Consider the following 16,921-nt stretch of genomic DNA (forward strand, 5'->3'; position numbering starts at 1 on the left):
CCCGGCTAGTATTTGTCATATACCTCCTCCTGGAGATTTCCTGCCTAAACCCGGCTAGTATTTGCCATATACCTCCTCCTGGAATATTCCTGCCTAAACCCGGCTAGTATTTGCCATATACCTCCTCCTGGAGATTTCCTGCCTAAACCCGGCTAGTATTTGCCATATACCTCCTCCTGGAGATTTCCTGCCTAAACCCGGCTAGTATTTGTCATATACCTCCTCCTGGAAATTTCCTGCCTAAACCCGGCTAGTATTTGCCATATACCTCCTCCTGGAAATGTCCTGCCTAAACCCGGCTATACCCCAGTAGGATCATTTGATTGATCTTTTTTTTTAATCATTAACGGAGTCAAATTGCTATTTGTTTCTGACTCTTCTGATGAGGAAAACCCTTTGATGTGGACATGTTTTCCAAAATTCTAACTATAAATATGGTTTTCATTTTGGGAAAAAAATGTGCTTCTTATAATACATGTGGGCATCCCAAAATCGAATGTAGGTTTTAAATCCAATTGAACAAGAATTTTTTTTACAAATTTTGCATGAAATTTGTTGGGTCCATAAAGAAACCATTGAACACCCTTACAAAAGGTTTTCTGAACTATTTTGGAAATGTTTTTTTTCTTTTGGTGCATGGCCAACTTAATAGACTTTAGAGACCAGGTTAGAGCTGAAGAATTCTGGAGAAGACAATTTAATCACATAGACAGGTATTAAAGAAACATTTGTTTTTACTGCATGTGCCTTACCCTGAGAGCTATCAAGTTCATGCTTGTGGTGCTGCTAATTTTTCTAGTGGACCCCAAGTTGTGTATGAAATGGATAGGGTAATGTTAGACCATGAGAAGACGTTTCTTCCAAGAGATCAATGGTGGCTTCAGGACCTATTGCCTCACACAGAGCCCAGATGGGGCTTCTGTAACATGTAACTGTTGACTAGGCTAGAAAGAGTTGTGTAGGACCTAGATAAGGTCATAGAGCACCATGGGAAAACCTTGCTTCAAGGAGGTCACTGATGGCTTCAGGATCTGCTGCCTCACTTACAGCCTGGATACAGGCTTCTGAAATGTCCAACTGCTAACTATGCTAGGCAGAGTTGTGTATGACCTGGATAAAGTAACCCTAGAGCCATGGGAAAATTGCTCTTCATGGAGGTCACTATTGATGGCTTTGGGATCTGAAGCCTCACACACAGCCTGAATGAGGACCTCTGGAACATGCTATTGCTGGTGAGACTCTAACTTAACTGCAAAACTCTGAGAACATCCCAAAGGATAGAGAGATATTGGCACAATGTTTTTACAAATAATGTTATACTGTCTCCCAAACAGGTTTTGCCCTGATATCCATGAGGTCCAACATCCTCTTAAAAATAAGATGGAAAAGGGAAACACAGGGGCAAGCAGTAATCTAGACTAAGATCCCTTAACTGGGATCCATATTTCGTACCTAAAAAGACTTCCACCCCAATTTAGTTGGCAGCCACTGGAAAACTATTTGGAGAAAGGATTTCGGTTGGGTAAGGGCACAAGGTGGACTGAACTTGATGAAGTTGAACATATACAGATCCTGAGGGTGTTGTCTTTGCTAACATTACTTGGTCCTGGAAAGGAGGTTCCCCAGGGAACTGGCATAAAAAAATACAGCAGAAGATAACTGTTCTCCATCCGAGGTGGACAGCAGCAACTGTTAATGTACAAAACAGTTGTGTAATAGTTTTTTTTCTTGTTCACCAAGCAGCCCTAATCATAGGGCACCTCCATCCTCTGCCATGTCCAGCACAGCCCTAATCATGGGACACCTCTATACAATGCCATGTCCAGTTCCACCACCATGCAGCCCTAATCATTGGGCACCTTCATACTCTGTCATGCCTAGAGACACCCCACTGAAGCCCTAATCATGGGCCACCTTCAAACTCTGCCATGCCTATTGCCACCACCATGCAGTCCTAATCATAGGGCATCTCCATGCTCTGCCATGCCTAGTGCCACCACCAGGTAGCCTTAATCATGGGGCACCTCTATACTCTGCCATGCCTAGTGCCACCACTATGCTGCCCTAACCACAGGGCACCTCCATACTCTGCCATGTCCAGTGCCACCACTATGCAGCCCTAATCATGAGGCACCTCCATACTCTGCAATTCCTAGTGTCACCACTAGGCTGTCCTAACCACAGGGCATCTTCATACTCTGCCATGTCTAGTGACACCACTATGCAGCCCTAATCATGAGGCACCTCCATACTCTGCAATTCCTAGTGTCACCACCAGGCTGCTCAAATCATGGGGCATCTTCATACTCTGCCATGTCCAGTGCCACCACTATGCAGCCCTAATCATGAGGCACCTCCATACTTTGCCATGCCTAGTGCCACCACCATGCTGCCCTAACCACAGGGCACCTACATACTCTGCCATGTCCAGTTCCACCACCATGCAACCCTAATCATGAGGCAGCTTAATTCTCTGTCATGTCTTGTTCTTGGTGTACAGTCTTCTGATCTGCACTTCTGTCTGGTTCTGATGTCAAGAAAATCAAAGCATAATAATAGTCGACTACACATAACACTGGAAGACAAGGAAATTAGTAATAAATGCAATCTTTATACGGTCAGGGACTTTGCTCTCACTTGCTGTATGTCATTGCCAGATAATCCATTAGTATTACACCATCTGCAGTCACAAGACACTCAGGCGATGGCCATAAAAGGAGGAATGCCTACAGCATGTACTATGAGACCTGTGCCATTGATTTACTGACATACCCAGCATGGCCCAGTTTAGTTTGTTGGGTCAGTCTTGCTTCAGGTGTGCAGAGACCAGGAGAAAAAATGGATTACAAATCCACAAGACACAACCTTCTAAGAGTCGTTTTCAGTTTTATGTATAAGGAAAGTATAGCAATAAATGTGGTGAGCAGATACTCACATTCATGTCCTAGGGTTGGGCAACCTGTTGTAGGACATGACGGTCTTTACTCCCAGTGCGGGTGGTTGCACTCAATGCTTGTCATGGTTTTCCAGAGATTCCTGCACTGAGCTCGGCTGTGATCAGATCCAGGTGAACAATGGTAAAGGAGTTGAGGGTTCTATGGTCGGAAAGGGCTGCTGTGGACTGTAAGAAGTGAAATCCGATGAACGAAAGGGTCGGGGCCAGGGAAAGTCAGGCTGGGGAGGAAAGTCTAGATGATGCTGGACATCCACCAGCCAGGAAATGTGTTTGGGGGGGGGGGGGTTGCTATCTGACTTGTGGCAGATTCTTCTGCACATTGTGAGAAACTCCCAGCGTGCAGTGAAATCAGAGTAAGCTATTTCAGTCCAGGAGAGGCAACGGTACACCTATGCAAGACTGAGGGGAAGGCCGGAGGTCAAATTTGAGCTGGCCATACGTAGAGACTGCTGAACAACGTGAATGTTTTCAGCAGAATGACCGGCTGACCCTGCTGTGTGTGGGACATGATTAACCATATTATTATATTTCTGTTTTTCTGTTTATTAGACACAATGAGGACTTTGCACAACATATAAGAATATGGCTATCCATGGCATACACAAAGTTGACCTCCTAAGAGTATAATATCATAGAGCTCTGTGTTCCACCATCTTGAATCCATGTGCCTTCTCCATGCTCGCCAGCAGGGTTATGGGTGGGATGGAGTTAAGGGGCATAAAGTGTTGTTGCTCCACCCCCCCCCATGCATTGTTGGTTGGGTTGGATCATGTATCCAAAGGAACCAATCCATCAATCTGATGAGCCTACCTCATAGAGGAAGGACAGTGTTTGTCAGCAATGAAAATGAACAAGGACAGCCCAGATCGGAAAAGTGACCTTCTATAATGTTCAATCATCTCACAATCACACGTACAGGCACATGCCATCAAATAAAAAGTGACATCTGTGCAGAGGAAGTGAATACATGGAAGCCCCATCCTGGTGGGCCAAGCGGCAGGACAGTGCAAGGGATTGAGGTTCCCCTAGACCACGGTGAGGGTGAGGAGCTTGTGTGGAACACCTCCCGCCAAATACTGAATGCTGAAAATTGTCCTTTAGGAAATGGTTCAGCCCAGTTATCCTGCATGCATGCACCCAGCAGCTGCTCCCTCAGGCTCCATCGCACTGCTCCCCCCACCATGTGGAAGAATTCATAATTATGGGGAAAAGGATGGTGAGAGAGATTGGGGATTCAGGGGCAACCTGTCAGACCTGTGAGTTGGCCAGAGTTGTATGTATTATGGCCACCGTTTGGCCGCCAGCTTTGATTCAATTGCCAAACAAATGACTTTGCTTTTTGGGTCTGGCAATGTTGACCTTGAATGTCACAACTCTGGTGGACGTGTCTGGCATACTATTCATCAATGTGACCCCTGAAAACCTCCTTGTCTTCACGTTGCCCATCAGATGCCGATGTGGAGCCCATAAAGAGCAGAATATAATGCACACAAAAGTTCTCTGTCCATAATGAGGTAATACTGATCTTCCAGCCGTTGTCCCTGGCCAGAGTGAAGGCAGTTTGTGACATGAACCGTCTGTCTGCGGTCACAGCCGTCCCACAGATTGGTACTCGTCCAACCTCCGGTCCCCCGTGTCAACTGGTGCAGATGCTGTTTATAGAAACCGATCCAGGGTCTACCAGACCCAGTTCCTCTTGCTCGTTAACACACAACTGGTACCCACAGCCTTTTCTGCGTGCCAGAGGCGCCACTCTCCCATCTGGTTTGGCACGTGGTGGAAGGAGGAAGCCAACGCTGCCGGCAATTAGCATGTGCCAGATGCTGTGGATGTAGAAGTAGTTTTCCTCCGTCTCGACAAAGGCGTACAGTGCCACGGCAGAACTGGCGATGAGGGTCCCTGGGCAGAGGTAGAAGAGCCATCGTTTCCATGTTGGGGGGTAACAGTGGCGTCTCCGGATCGTCCTGAATGTCTGACAACAGAAAGAACATTCAGTATACAGATAATACACAATACAGGAGCAGCTGTCACATTGTATATCCTGCAGATCTGCTGATATACTACAAAGCTCCCAGACACATCGGAGCCACCTCTGGTCTCCTGCTGTGTCATGAAGCCAAACTGTCTAGAGCCTTTTCCTTCCAGATTTCCCAGAAGGTGACAAATCATATTGGCATCCAGGTGTCACCTCCTTCCAGAGGAAGCTCTGTCCCTTTCAGATGCTAATTGGTGACCATCTGTCTCTGACTTAATTCTGAACACATCTTATATTATTATAACATGGACTGAAGCTAAACCTACATTGTCATATTTCTACAGGTCACATCTCAGCTACTCATATCTTACATGTACGTTACAAGGGGTCACCGGCAGGAGGAAGGGGGTCCTGATTCCTCTATATAGATCCTATCACTAGAGGGGTCACCGGCAGGAGGAAGGAGGTCCTGATTCCTCTATATAGATATTTATATCACTAGAGGGGTCACCGGCAGGAGGAAGGAGGTCCCGATTCCTCTATATAGATCTTTATATCACTAGAGGGGTCACCGGCAGGAGGAAGGAGGTCCTGATTCCTCCATATAGATCCTATCACTAGAGGGGTCACCGGCAGGAGGAAGGAGGTCCTGACTCCTCTATATATCACTAGATGGGTCACCGGCAGGAGGAAGGAGGTCCTGACTCCTCTATATATCACTAGAGGGGTCACCGGCAGGAGGAAGGAGGTCCTGACTCCTCTATATATCACTAGAGGGGTCACCGGCAGGAGGAAGGAGGTCCTGACTCCTCTATATATCACTAGAGGCGTCACCGGCAGGAGGAAGGAGGTCCCGATTCCTCTATATAGGTCTTTAGTTGGACCTCATTTAGAACACTGTGTCCAGCTCTGGAGACCTCACTTCCAACAAGACAGAATGGCCCTGATTTACTAACGTACATAGACGGTGTCTAGGTGCATTTCCGTGGGCTAAAGTCTACTTTTCATTGGAATCCATCTACTGTTAGACGGCAAAGACATTTACTAAAGAAAGCATCTAACAGACGCGAAAGCGAATTTACTAATGGCCACAATAAAGGAATCCGTCTAAAAAAGCAGATGTCCTAGAAGCACGTCTAAAGGAACGAGAAATCGCTGTATAAACGTTCACCTTGAAATTTGGATTCCCAAACATCTGGACTTAACTTTAAAGAATATATTCCTTCAAAAAAAAATAATTCAGTTGGTAAAAAAACAGTTTTTTGGGGGAATTCATGTTTGTCAAGAAACAGACGCCTTTCCAACGTCTGTGCACTGATAGAAATGCGCAGAACCACATTTAGCCATGTACCGCGGGCGCTCTTCTTTTAGGCCGTGTCTTATAGTGAATCTGTGTGTGTGGAGTCCTCCTGAAGACGGCAATCGCGACGACAACTGAGTTTCACAAACCGCGCGATTTGTAGCTCGGTAGATCTCATGTATTCGAATTTGGTTTCCTTAATTCTATTGATTCTATTTTTGTTTCTTATCCTTTATAATGATTTTCTGTGACGGTTTTACATGATATTTATTCATATTTCTGTGCAATTCGCTCGAAATCTTGTGAATTTGACATACAGTATCACATTTCGAAGATCTACATAATATATATTATTGACAGCTGAATCTAAAAATAAAGGTCAGCAATTGAAAAGAAAAATGGCGTGGTGTCCCCCCTCCCATACATAACATGGCCTTCAGGTCTGGTTTGGATTTTGAGGGGAAGCCCCGCGCCAAAATTAATTGCGCCCCCCCAAAATCCATACCAGACCCTGATCTGAGCATGCATCCCCGGCAGGTCAGGAAAGGGGAGGGACAAGCAAGCACTCCTCCCCTTCTGAACCATACCAGACCACATGCCCTTAACATGGGGGGGTGCTTTGGGGCAGGGGGGCTCCCTTCACCAAAGCACCTTGTCCCCATGTTGATGGGGACAAGGGCCTCTTCCCCACAACCCTGGCCGGTGGTTGTGGGGTTCTGTGGGCAGGGGGCTTATCAGAATCTGGAAGCCCCCTTTAGCAAGGGGGCCCTCAGATCCCAACCCCCCATGTGAATGAGTATGGGGTACATGGTACCGCTACTCATTCACGAAAAACAAAAATTGTAGTGTGAAAAAAGACAGGAGACGGTCTTTGACAAGTGCTTTATTAAAAGAAAAAAAGTAAACGAATGTCCCCCCCCCCCCTCAGTAGATCCAACGTCAATCACAATGTACGCCCCGAAAAAAGAATTTAAAAAAAAGTCTCTGCTCCCGTCGATGGCTCCCGGCCGTCTGTCTGCTCCTCTGGCTTCACAGTTTTTAAATATGTAAGGGGCGGAGCCACCCAGGGACATCACCAGTGTGACCCCACCCTTGTGACATCATCAAACGGGGAATGCTGGCTCATTGATGTCACATGGGGTGGGGTCACATGCGTGATGTCCCCGGGTGGCCCCGCCCCTTACATATTTCAGAACGGTCAAGTCAGAGGAGCAGACAGACGGCCGGGAGCCAGCGTTGGGAGCGCAGACTTTTTTAAGTCTTTTTTTGGGTCGGTGGCGGTGGACATTGTGACTGACGTTGGGTCTACTGCGGGGGGCATTCTTTTAGTTTTCTTCTCTTAATAAAGGACTTGTCATAGACCATCTCCTGTCTGTTTTTACACTACACCTTTTTTTTTGTGAATGGGTAGTGGTACTCTGTACCTCATACTCATTCACTTAGGGGGGGCTGGGATCTGGGGACCCCCTTGCTTCCGGATTTCGATAAGCCCCCCCCCCCCCACTCACAGACCCCCACAACCACAGTCCAGGGTTGTGGGGAAGAGGCCTTTTTCCCCATCAACATGGGGACACGGTGCTTTGTGGGGGAGCCCCCCTGCCCCAAAGCAGCCCCATGTTGAGGGCATGTGGTCTAGTATGGTTTTGGAGGGGGGGGGGCGCTCTCTCGTCCCCCCCTTTTCCTGACCTGTCGGGTTGCATGCTCAGATAAGGGTCTGGTAGGGATTTTGGGGGGGACGCCCATGCCATATTTTTTTAATTTGGCGTGGGGCTCCCCTCAAAATCCAAACCGGATCCGAAGGGCTTGGTATGACGGAGGAGGGACGCTGTTTTTTTAATAATTTTTTAATTGCCGGCAATTCTTTTACATTTAGCTGTCAGTGGGGAACTCACAGCTGCAACATTAACTGCATGCCGCCCAGACACTGTACATATACGGCGGCAGGGCGGCACTCGCAGGCAAAACCACGTTTTAAAACGTGTGTTTTGTAAACAAATAGGGCGGTGGCGCGCCTCGCGTGCGCTCCCTATCTGTCCCGCCGATCACCGCCGGGGATGTCAGTGGCCGGGTCACAGCCGCTCCTTAGTAGCTATGTCCCGGCGATCAGCGGCAAACAGTGACAGAGAGCACAGCTGCAGTAGCTGTGCTGTCTGTCACTTCCCTGTCAGCTCGAGGATGAACTGATCAAGAGAACAGTTTCTCTTTCTCAATCAGCGGTGTCCTGCCCAGTACATACCCCCTAGTAAAACACTCCCCCTCACTCCTATAACCCTTCCCTGCAAAGTAAACTTAACCCCTTCCTCCCCAGTGCCATTAGTACAGTGTCAGTGTTTTTTTTTTTTTGCACTGATCACTGTATTAGTGTTTTTGGGGATGTCACTGACCCCAAGTCAGTACCCCCCAATGTCAGAATGTCCGCCGCAGTCCCGCCGTAAGTCGCTGGTCGCCGCCATTAGTCACTGATCGTCGCCATTATTAGTATAAAAAAAACCCTAAAAATCCCAGTATCTTTCCCGCCATTTGTAAACGCTATAACTTTCACGTAAACCAATTCATTTACACGTATTGGGTTTTTTTTTAGCAAAGACATGTCGCAGAATGCATTTTGGCAGAAATTTATGACTAAATTTGATTTTTGCTTTTTTTTTTTACTGGACATGTTTTATAGCAAAAAGTCCAAAATATTGCTTTTTTTTCCTCAAAATTGTCAGCCTTTTTTTTTATAGCGCAAAAAATAAAAACCGCACAGGTGATCAAATACCACCGAAAGAAAGATCAATTTGTGGGAAAAAAAGGATGTAAATTTCATTTATGACCGCGCAATTGTCCGTTAAACTAGCGCAGCGCTGTATAGCAGAAAAATGGCGTAAATTGCAGTATCTCTCCCATAGTTTGTATCTCTATAACTGTCACACAAAGCAATCAATATACACTTATTGGGATTTTTTTTACCAAAAACATGGAGCAGAATACATTTTGGCCTAAATTTATAACCAACTTTGAGTTTACTATATATTTTTTATAGCTGAAAGTAAAAAATATTGTTTTTCTTCAAAATTTTTGGTCTTTTTTTGTATATAGCGTGAAAAATAAAAAGCGCACAGCTGATCAAATTTCACCAAAAGAAAGCTCCATTGGTGTGAAAAAAAGGATGTAAATTTCGTTTGGGTGCAGCGTTGCATGACCGCGCAATTATCAGTTGAATTAGTGCAGCGCCGAGTAGCAAAAAGAGGCGTGGTCATTAAGGGGGGGGGAATTCTCAGGAGGGGGAGGGGTTAAGATGACCAGATAATACGCAATCAGATTGATGAAAAGTCAGCGCAATGTCCTTCACGTGTAGCTAAAGTCTGTAATAGGAGGACCTACCGGAACAAGGCATCCATATAGTGGGCGGGGCCCAGACAGTACATCATGGAGGCTTGCTATGAAGGAACTTTCACCTTTGGATACCTGAGCTCATGTGATTTGGGTCCAAAGATTTCTGGCCATTGCAACGTATATGCCTTGTCCATAGAATAGCCACTGGGAGGTCCATTGGGGAAATGAGAATTTGGGATGCTTTATAATACTAAGGGGTTCATGCTTGCTTCAGGGGAAACATTACTAATACCTGAGGTCATCACAGAGGACAAGGGGGCGCTCTTTACATCTGGAGGAGAAGAAATGTCATCTCCAAACACGGAAAGGTTTCTTCACAGTAAGAGCTGTGAGAATGTGGAATAGACTCCCTCAGGAGTTGGTTGTGGCCAGCTCAGTGGATTGCTGTAGGAAAGTCCTGGATTCTTTCTTGGATACACAGAATATAACTGGATATAACATTTATAGGGAACGTTGATCCAGGGAATATCTGATTGCCTCTCGGGGGATCAGGAAGGAATGTTTCCTCTGCAGGAGGAGATTGGATCGTGCTTTGCTGGGTTTCTGCCTTCCTCTGGATCAACTGTCGGTGTAGGATTATAACTTTATTATGGTTGAACTGGATGGACTTTTGTCTTTTTTCAGCCAGACTAACTATGTAACTATATAACTATGTAACTATGTAACTATGTAACTATGTAACTGTGTAACTATGTAACTGTGTAACTATATAACTGTGTAACTATATAACTGTGTAACTGTGTAACTATGTAACTATATAACTATATAACTATGTAACTATGTAACTATGTAACTATATAACTATGTAACTATGTAACTATGTAACTATATAACTATGTAACTATGTAACTATGTAACTATATAACTATGTAACTATGTAACTATATAACTATGTAACTATGTAACTATATAACTATGTAACTATATAACTATGTAACTATATAACTATGTAACTATGTAACTGTGTAACTATATAACTATGTAACTATATAACTATATAACTATGTAACTGTGTAACTGTGTAACTATATAACTATGTAACTATATAACTATATAACTATGTAACTGTGTAACTATATAACTATGTAACTATGTAACTATATAACTATATAACTATGTAACTATATAACTATATAACTATATAACTATATAACTATGTAACTGTGTAACTATATAACTATGTAACTATATAACTATGTAACTGTGTAACTATATAACTATATAACTATGTAACTATATAACTATGTAACTATGTAACTATGTAACTATATAACTATGTAACTATGTAACTATATAACTATGTAACTATATAACTATGTAACTATATAACTATATAACTATGTAACTATATAACTATATAACTATGTAACTATATAACTATATAACTATGTAACTATATAACTATATAACTATGTAACTATATAACTATGTAACTATATAACTATATAACTATGTAACTATATAACTATATAACTATGTAACTATATAACTATGTAACTATATAACTATATAACTATGTAACTGTGTAACTATATAACTATGTAACTATATAACTATGTAACTATATAACTATGTAACTATATAACTATGTAACTATATAACTATATAACTATGTAACTATGTAACTATATAACTATATAACTATATAACTATGTAACTATATAACTATATAACTATATAACTATGTAACTATATATCTATATAACTATGTAACTATGTAACTATATAACTATGTAACTATATAACTATGTAACTATATAACTATGTAACTATGTAACTATGAATAATTGTATCTTCAGGAGGAAACGTGTCCAATTCCTAGATCCATTGAGGTACATAGCAGAGGTTCAATTTATTCCATAGAAGAAGTGATTGTTCTTCCTAACTATACTGGTGGCACCAGGGGCGGACCGACAACTCATGGGGCCCCCGGGAAATAGGGGATCATGGGGCCCCTGTGTCCTTGCCCAAACTCAAAAAAGCCTATGAAAAAGGTTCCAGGGGCATCTCATGGGGCCCCCTACTGCCCCCGGGCAGTGCCTGAGTTTCCAAATGGTCAGTCCGCCCCTGGGTGGCACAGACACAAGCATACACCAGTCAGCTCCTCTACGCTCTCTCCACTTTCTAGTCAGTAGCCAAACTCTTCACTGATTGATCGATATTCCCGGCACTGACACAACCCTGGAATTGGACCTCCATATTTCATCCAATCACAACAGTCTGTAATGACAAGGAGCTTACAATCTAAGGCCAGAAACTCAGACATATAATGGGCCCAATGAACCTAACAGCATGTCCTTGGAGTGTTGGCAGAAACACACCCATGCAGGGAAAGCATGCAAACTCCAGGCAGGTGCAGCCATGACTGGGATTACAACCCATGACCCCAGTGCTGCAAGCCCTGAGTGCTGACCACTGAGCCGCTGTAACAGAGTGTGAGGGAATGTAGAATAGTTACATGATTAACCCCTTGGTGCCGGCGCCTCCCAGCCTTTTAAGGGTTTCAGAAGCCGGGGGGGCGGGGTTTTAGGGTCATGCGACCGCCATGATTCGGCGTCACGGCGGTCACATAATCGGGAAAGGTCCTGCATGACTTTGTAACTTTCATTAGGAAATGCATTAGTTGGCCGATCATTTTTGGAGAAAAAAAAAGAGGCAAGAAAATTAATAGAGGCAACAAACCCCCCCCCCCCCCCCCCCCAAAAATAAAAATAAAAAGCCATTAAAACAATCACACCTGCGAGTTTTCTCATCTGGCATATGAAAGGGACAAACCCCGCGCTAGTGCGCCACCTAGGCACCGTATCCGGCATTGCTCCTACAACTGCGCCTACGGACAGTCTACCCCAAGACGTTTTCTGGTGACCACTGAAAGGTCCTCATTGATTGAATTGGCTGCAGCTGAATGTTCAGCGTCTGATGTAGGACACTATTCTTAGTAAATCAGGGCCCACAAGTCTGGAGATGGGCAACAAAAATGGTGAAAGGTTCTTCAGATAAAACATATCAGGAGAGACTGTAGGAACATAACACTACATGTACAGTCTGGAGGAAACGGAGGAAAGGATGGAACTGACTGGAAACCTTTAATCCATGAAAGGGTGACAAGGGTTCAGGAGGACAGGATTTTCATTATGAGGCCAAGATCAAGACACGGGGACATGACCCGGCAGATCAGGCCATAAACATGGAGATGGTCCTCCAATCCCACCCATGGACAGATCTGCTGGACATTCACATACCCAGGCGACGGCCATGATCCCCACTGCGAATAGACTGGGCCCCAACAGGTTCCACAAGCCATGACGATCCAGCTGAAGAGCCATTGAAAGCAACATCGCCCCCAGCAGGTACAAAACCTAAAAGAGAACAGAAGAGACTGTCAGTGGTACGGTGAATGTCCCCCTTGTCTGAACTGTGTGCCTGCACCCCGAAAACCCTGACAGGTACAGAAACACATTACAGGGAGGAGTGCAGTGAGCCCCCTGCAGGTACACAGACGTATTACAGGCAGGAGGAGTGCAGTGAGCCCTCTGCTGGTACACAGACGTATTACAGGCAGGAGGATTGCAGAGAGCCCCCTGCAGGTACACAGACATATTACAGGGAGGAGTACAGTGAGCCCTCTGCTGGTACACAGACATATTACAGGGAGGAGTACAGTGAGCCCTCTGCTGGTACACAGACATATTACAGGGAGGAGGAGTGCAGTGAGCCCTCTGCTGGTACAGAGACATACTACAGGAAGGAGAGGTGCAGTGCTCTCCCTGTAGTTGCTGAGATACAGTGCAGGAAATGCGTATTTGCCCCCCCTGATGGTGAATGTTCGCCCCTCACACAGAAACGATCGGTCTAACAATGGAATGTTCGCCCCTCACACAGAAATGATCGGTCTAACAATGGAATGTTCGCCCCTCACACAGAAATGATCGGTCTAACAATGGAATGTTCGCCCCTCACACAGAAATGATCGGTCTAACAATGGAATGTTCTCCCCTCACACAGAAATGATCGGTCTAACAATGGAATGTTCTCCCCTCACACAGAAACGATCGGTCTAACAATGGAATGTTCGCCCCTCACACAGAAACGATCGGTCTAACAATGGAATGTTCGCCCCTCACACAGAAACGATCGGTCTAACAATGGAATGTTCGCCCCTCACACAGAAACGATCGGTCTAACAATGGAATGTTCGCCCCTCACACAGAAACGATCGGTCTAACAATGGAATGTTCGCCCCTCACACAGAAATGATCGGTCTAACAATGGAATGTTCGGTGTAACACTGAGAGACAGAATACAACAACAAATTCAGCAGAAATGCGTCTAACAAATGATGACGGATCTGCATGTTTGTGAGGGAAAGAAGGATTTGATCCCCTATCATTCAGCAGGATTTCTGGCTCCCAGGTGTCTTTCATACAGGTAACAAGCTGAGATTAGAAGCAGTCTCTTAAAGGGAGTGCTGCTAATCTCATTGTGTTACCTGTATAAAAGACACCTGTCCACAGGAGCCATCAAACCATCAGATTCCAAACTCTCCACCAAGGCAAAGACCAAAGAGCTGTCCAAGGATGTCAGGGACAAGATGGTAGACCTACACAAGGCTGGACTGGGCTACCAAACTATGGCCAAGCAGCTTGGTGAGAAGGTGACAACAGTTGGTGCAATCATTCACAAATGGAAGAAACACAAAACAAGTGTCAGTCTCCCTAGGTCTGGTGCACCATGCAAGATTTCACCTCGTGGAGTGTCAATGATCATGAGAACAGTGAGGAATCATCCCAGAACTACACGTGAGGATCTTGTCAATGATCTCCAGGCAGCTGGGACCACAGTCACCAAGAAAACAATTGGTAACACACTACGCCGACAAGGACTGAAATCCTGCAGTGCCGCACGGTCCCTCTGCTCAAGAAAGCCCATGTCCAGGCCCGTCTGAAGTCTGCCACTGAACATCTGAATGATGCAGAGGAGGACTGGTGGGAAGTGTTGTGGTCAGAGGAGACCAAAATCCAGCTCTTTGGCATCAACTCAACTCGTCGTGTTTGGAGGAGGAGGAATGCTGCCTATGACCCCAAGAACACCATCCCAACTGTGAAACATGGTGATGGAAACATTCTGCTTTGGGGGTGTTTTTCTGCTAAGGGGACAGGTCAACTGCACCACATCAAAGGGACGATGGGCGGGGCAATGTACCCTCAAATCTTGGGTGAGAACTTTCTTCCCTCAGCCAGGGCATTGAAAATGGGTGGTGGATGGGTGTTCCAGCATGACAATGACCCAAAACACACGGCCAAGGCAACAAAGGAGCGGCTCAAGAAGAAGCACATTAAGGTCCTGGTGTGGCCTAGCCAGTCTCCAGACCTTCATCCGATGGAAAATCTGTGGAGGAGCTGAAAGTTTGAGTTGCCAAACGTCAGCCACCAAACCTTAATGACTTGGAGAGGATCTGCCAAGAGGAGTGGGCCAAAATCCCTCCTGAGATGTGTGCGAACCTGGGGGCCAACTCTAGGTAATGTCTGACCTCTGTGATTGCCAACAAGGGATTGGCCACCAAGTACTAAGTCATGTTTTGTGAAGGGGATCAAATCCAGGAAGGAGAGGTGCAGTGCTCCCCCTGCAGGTACACAGACATATTACAGGAAGGAGAGGTGCAGTGCTCCCCCTGCAGGTATAGAGACATATTACAGGAAGGAGAGGTGCAGTACTCCCCCTGCAGGCACACAGACATATTACAGGAAGGAGAGGTGCAGTGCTCCTCCTGCAGGTACACAGACATATTACAGGAAGGAGAGGTGCAGTGCTCCCCCTGCAGGCACACAGACATATTACAGGAAGGAGAGGTGCAGTGCTCCTCCTGCAGGTACACAGACATATTACAGGAAGGAGAGGTGCAGTGCTCCCCCTGCAGGTACACAGATATATTACAGGAGGAGAGGCGCAGTGCTCCCCCTGCAGGTACACAGATATATTACAGGAAGGAGAGGTGCAGTGCTCCCCCTGCAGGTACACAGACATATTACAGGAGGAGAGGCGCAGTGCTCCCCCTGCAGGTACACAGACATATTACAGGAAGGAGAGGTGCAGTGCTCCCCCTGCAGGTACACAGACACATTACAGGAAGGAGAGGTGCAGTGCTCCCCCTGCAGGTACACAGACACATTACAGGAAGGAGAGGTGCAGTGCTCCCCCTGCAGGTACACAGACATATTACAGGAGGAGAGGTGCAGTGTACACAGACATATTACAGACATGTACCCCCTGCAGGTACACAGACATATTACAGGAGGAGAGGTGCAGTGCTCCCCCTGCAGGTACAGAGACATATTACAGGAGGAGAGGTGTAGTGCTCCCCCTGCAGGCACACAGACATATTACAGGAGGAGAGGTGCAGTGCTCCCCCTGCAGGTACACAGACATATTACAGGAGGAGAGGTGCAGTGCTCCCCCTGCAGGTACACAGACATATTACAGGAAGGAGGTGCAGTGCTCCCCCTGCAGGTACACAGACATATTACAGGAAGGAGAGGTGCAGTGCTCCCCCTGCAGGTACACAGACATATTACAGGAGGAGAGGTGCAGTGTACACAGACATATTACAGACATGTACCCCCTGCAGGTACACAGACATATTACAGGAGGAGAGGTGCAGTGCTCCCCCTGCAGGTACACAGACATATTACAGGAGGAGAGGTGCAGTGCTCCCCCTGCAGGTACACAGACATATTACAGGAGGAGAGGCGCAGTGCTCCCCCTGCAGGTACAGAGACATATTACAGGAGGAGAGGTGTAGTGCTCCCCCTGCAGGCACACAGACATATTACAGGAGGAGAGGTGCAGTGCTCCCCCTGCAGGTACACAGACATATTACAGGAGGAGAGGTGCAGTGAGCCCCCTGCAGGTACACAGACACATTACAGGAAGGAGAGGTGCAGTGCTCCCCCTGCAGGTACACAGACATATTACAGGAGGAGAGGTGCAGTGCTCCCCCTGCAGGTACACAGACACATTACAGGAAGGAGAGGTGTAGTGCTCCCCCTGCAGGTACACAGACATATTACAGGAGGAGAGGCGCTCCCTTTCAGAATTCCTCTTACCTGTTTGATGATTGGTTGCAGTCTGGCCATACTGATCACCGTCACCCACACAGACATGAGAGAGCCGAGGAAATCGCAGAACTGCAGCACGTCATACTCCATGATACAGAAGACCACAATTCCAGGCTGGTCACAGGCGTGATAGAACTGGGGGGGAGAGATCACATGGTGTGACACACATCTACACGGAACACGCCATGCAGGAGAAT

The 16,921-nt window shown here is 46.0% G+C and overlaps 1 protein-coding gene across 1 annotated transcript in view; it reads right to left on the reverse strand.

Annotated features, from left to right (window-relative positions):
• Positions 1–3,822: 3,822 nt before the first annotated feature.
• The window catches only part of TMEM8B (transmembrane protein 8B), a 33,166-nt gene continuing 20,067 nt past the window's right edge, over positions 3,823–16,921 (reverse strand). The window contains exons 10-12 of the mRNA XM_089655625.1: positions 16,713–16,859; positions 12,852–12,968; positions 3,823–4,928 (exon numbers count right to left, since the gene is read on the reverse strand). Coding sequence (XP_089511751.1) covers positions 4,593–4,928; positions 12,852–12,968; positions 16,713–16,859 — 600 coding nt within the window. The 3' untranslated portion in view covers positions 3,823–4,592. The remainder of the gene's footprint in view (positions 4,929–12,851; positions 12,969–16,712; positions 16,860–16,921) is intronic.

Source organism: Staurois parvus, unplaced genomic scaffold (assembly GCF_062004578.1).
Source record: "Staurois parvus isolate SC_StPar_1 unplaced genomic scaffold, SC_StPar_1.0 ptg000857l, whole genome shotgun sequence".
Taxonomy (NCBI): domain Eukaryota; kingdom Metazoa; phylum Chordata; class Amphibia; order Anura; family Ranidae; genus Staurois; species Staurois parvus.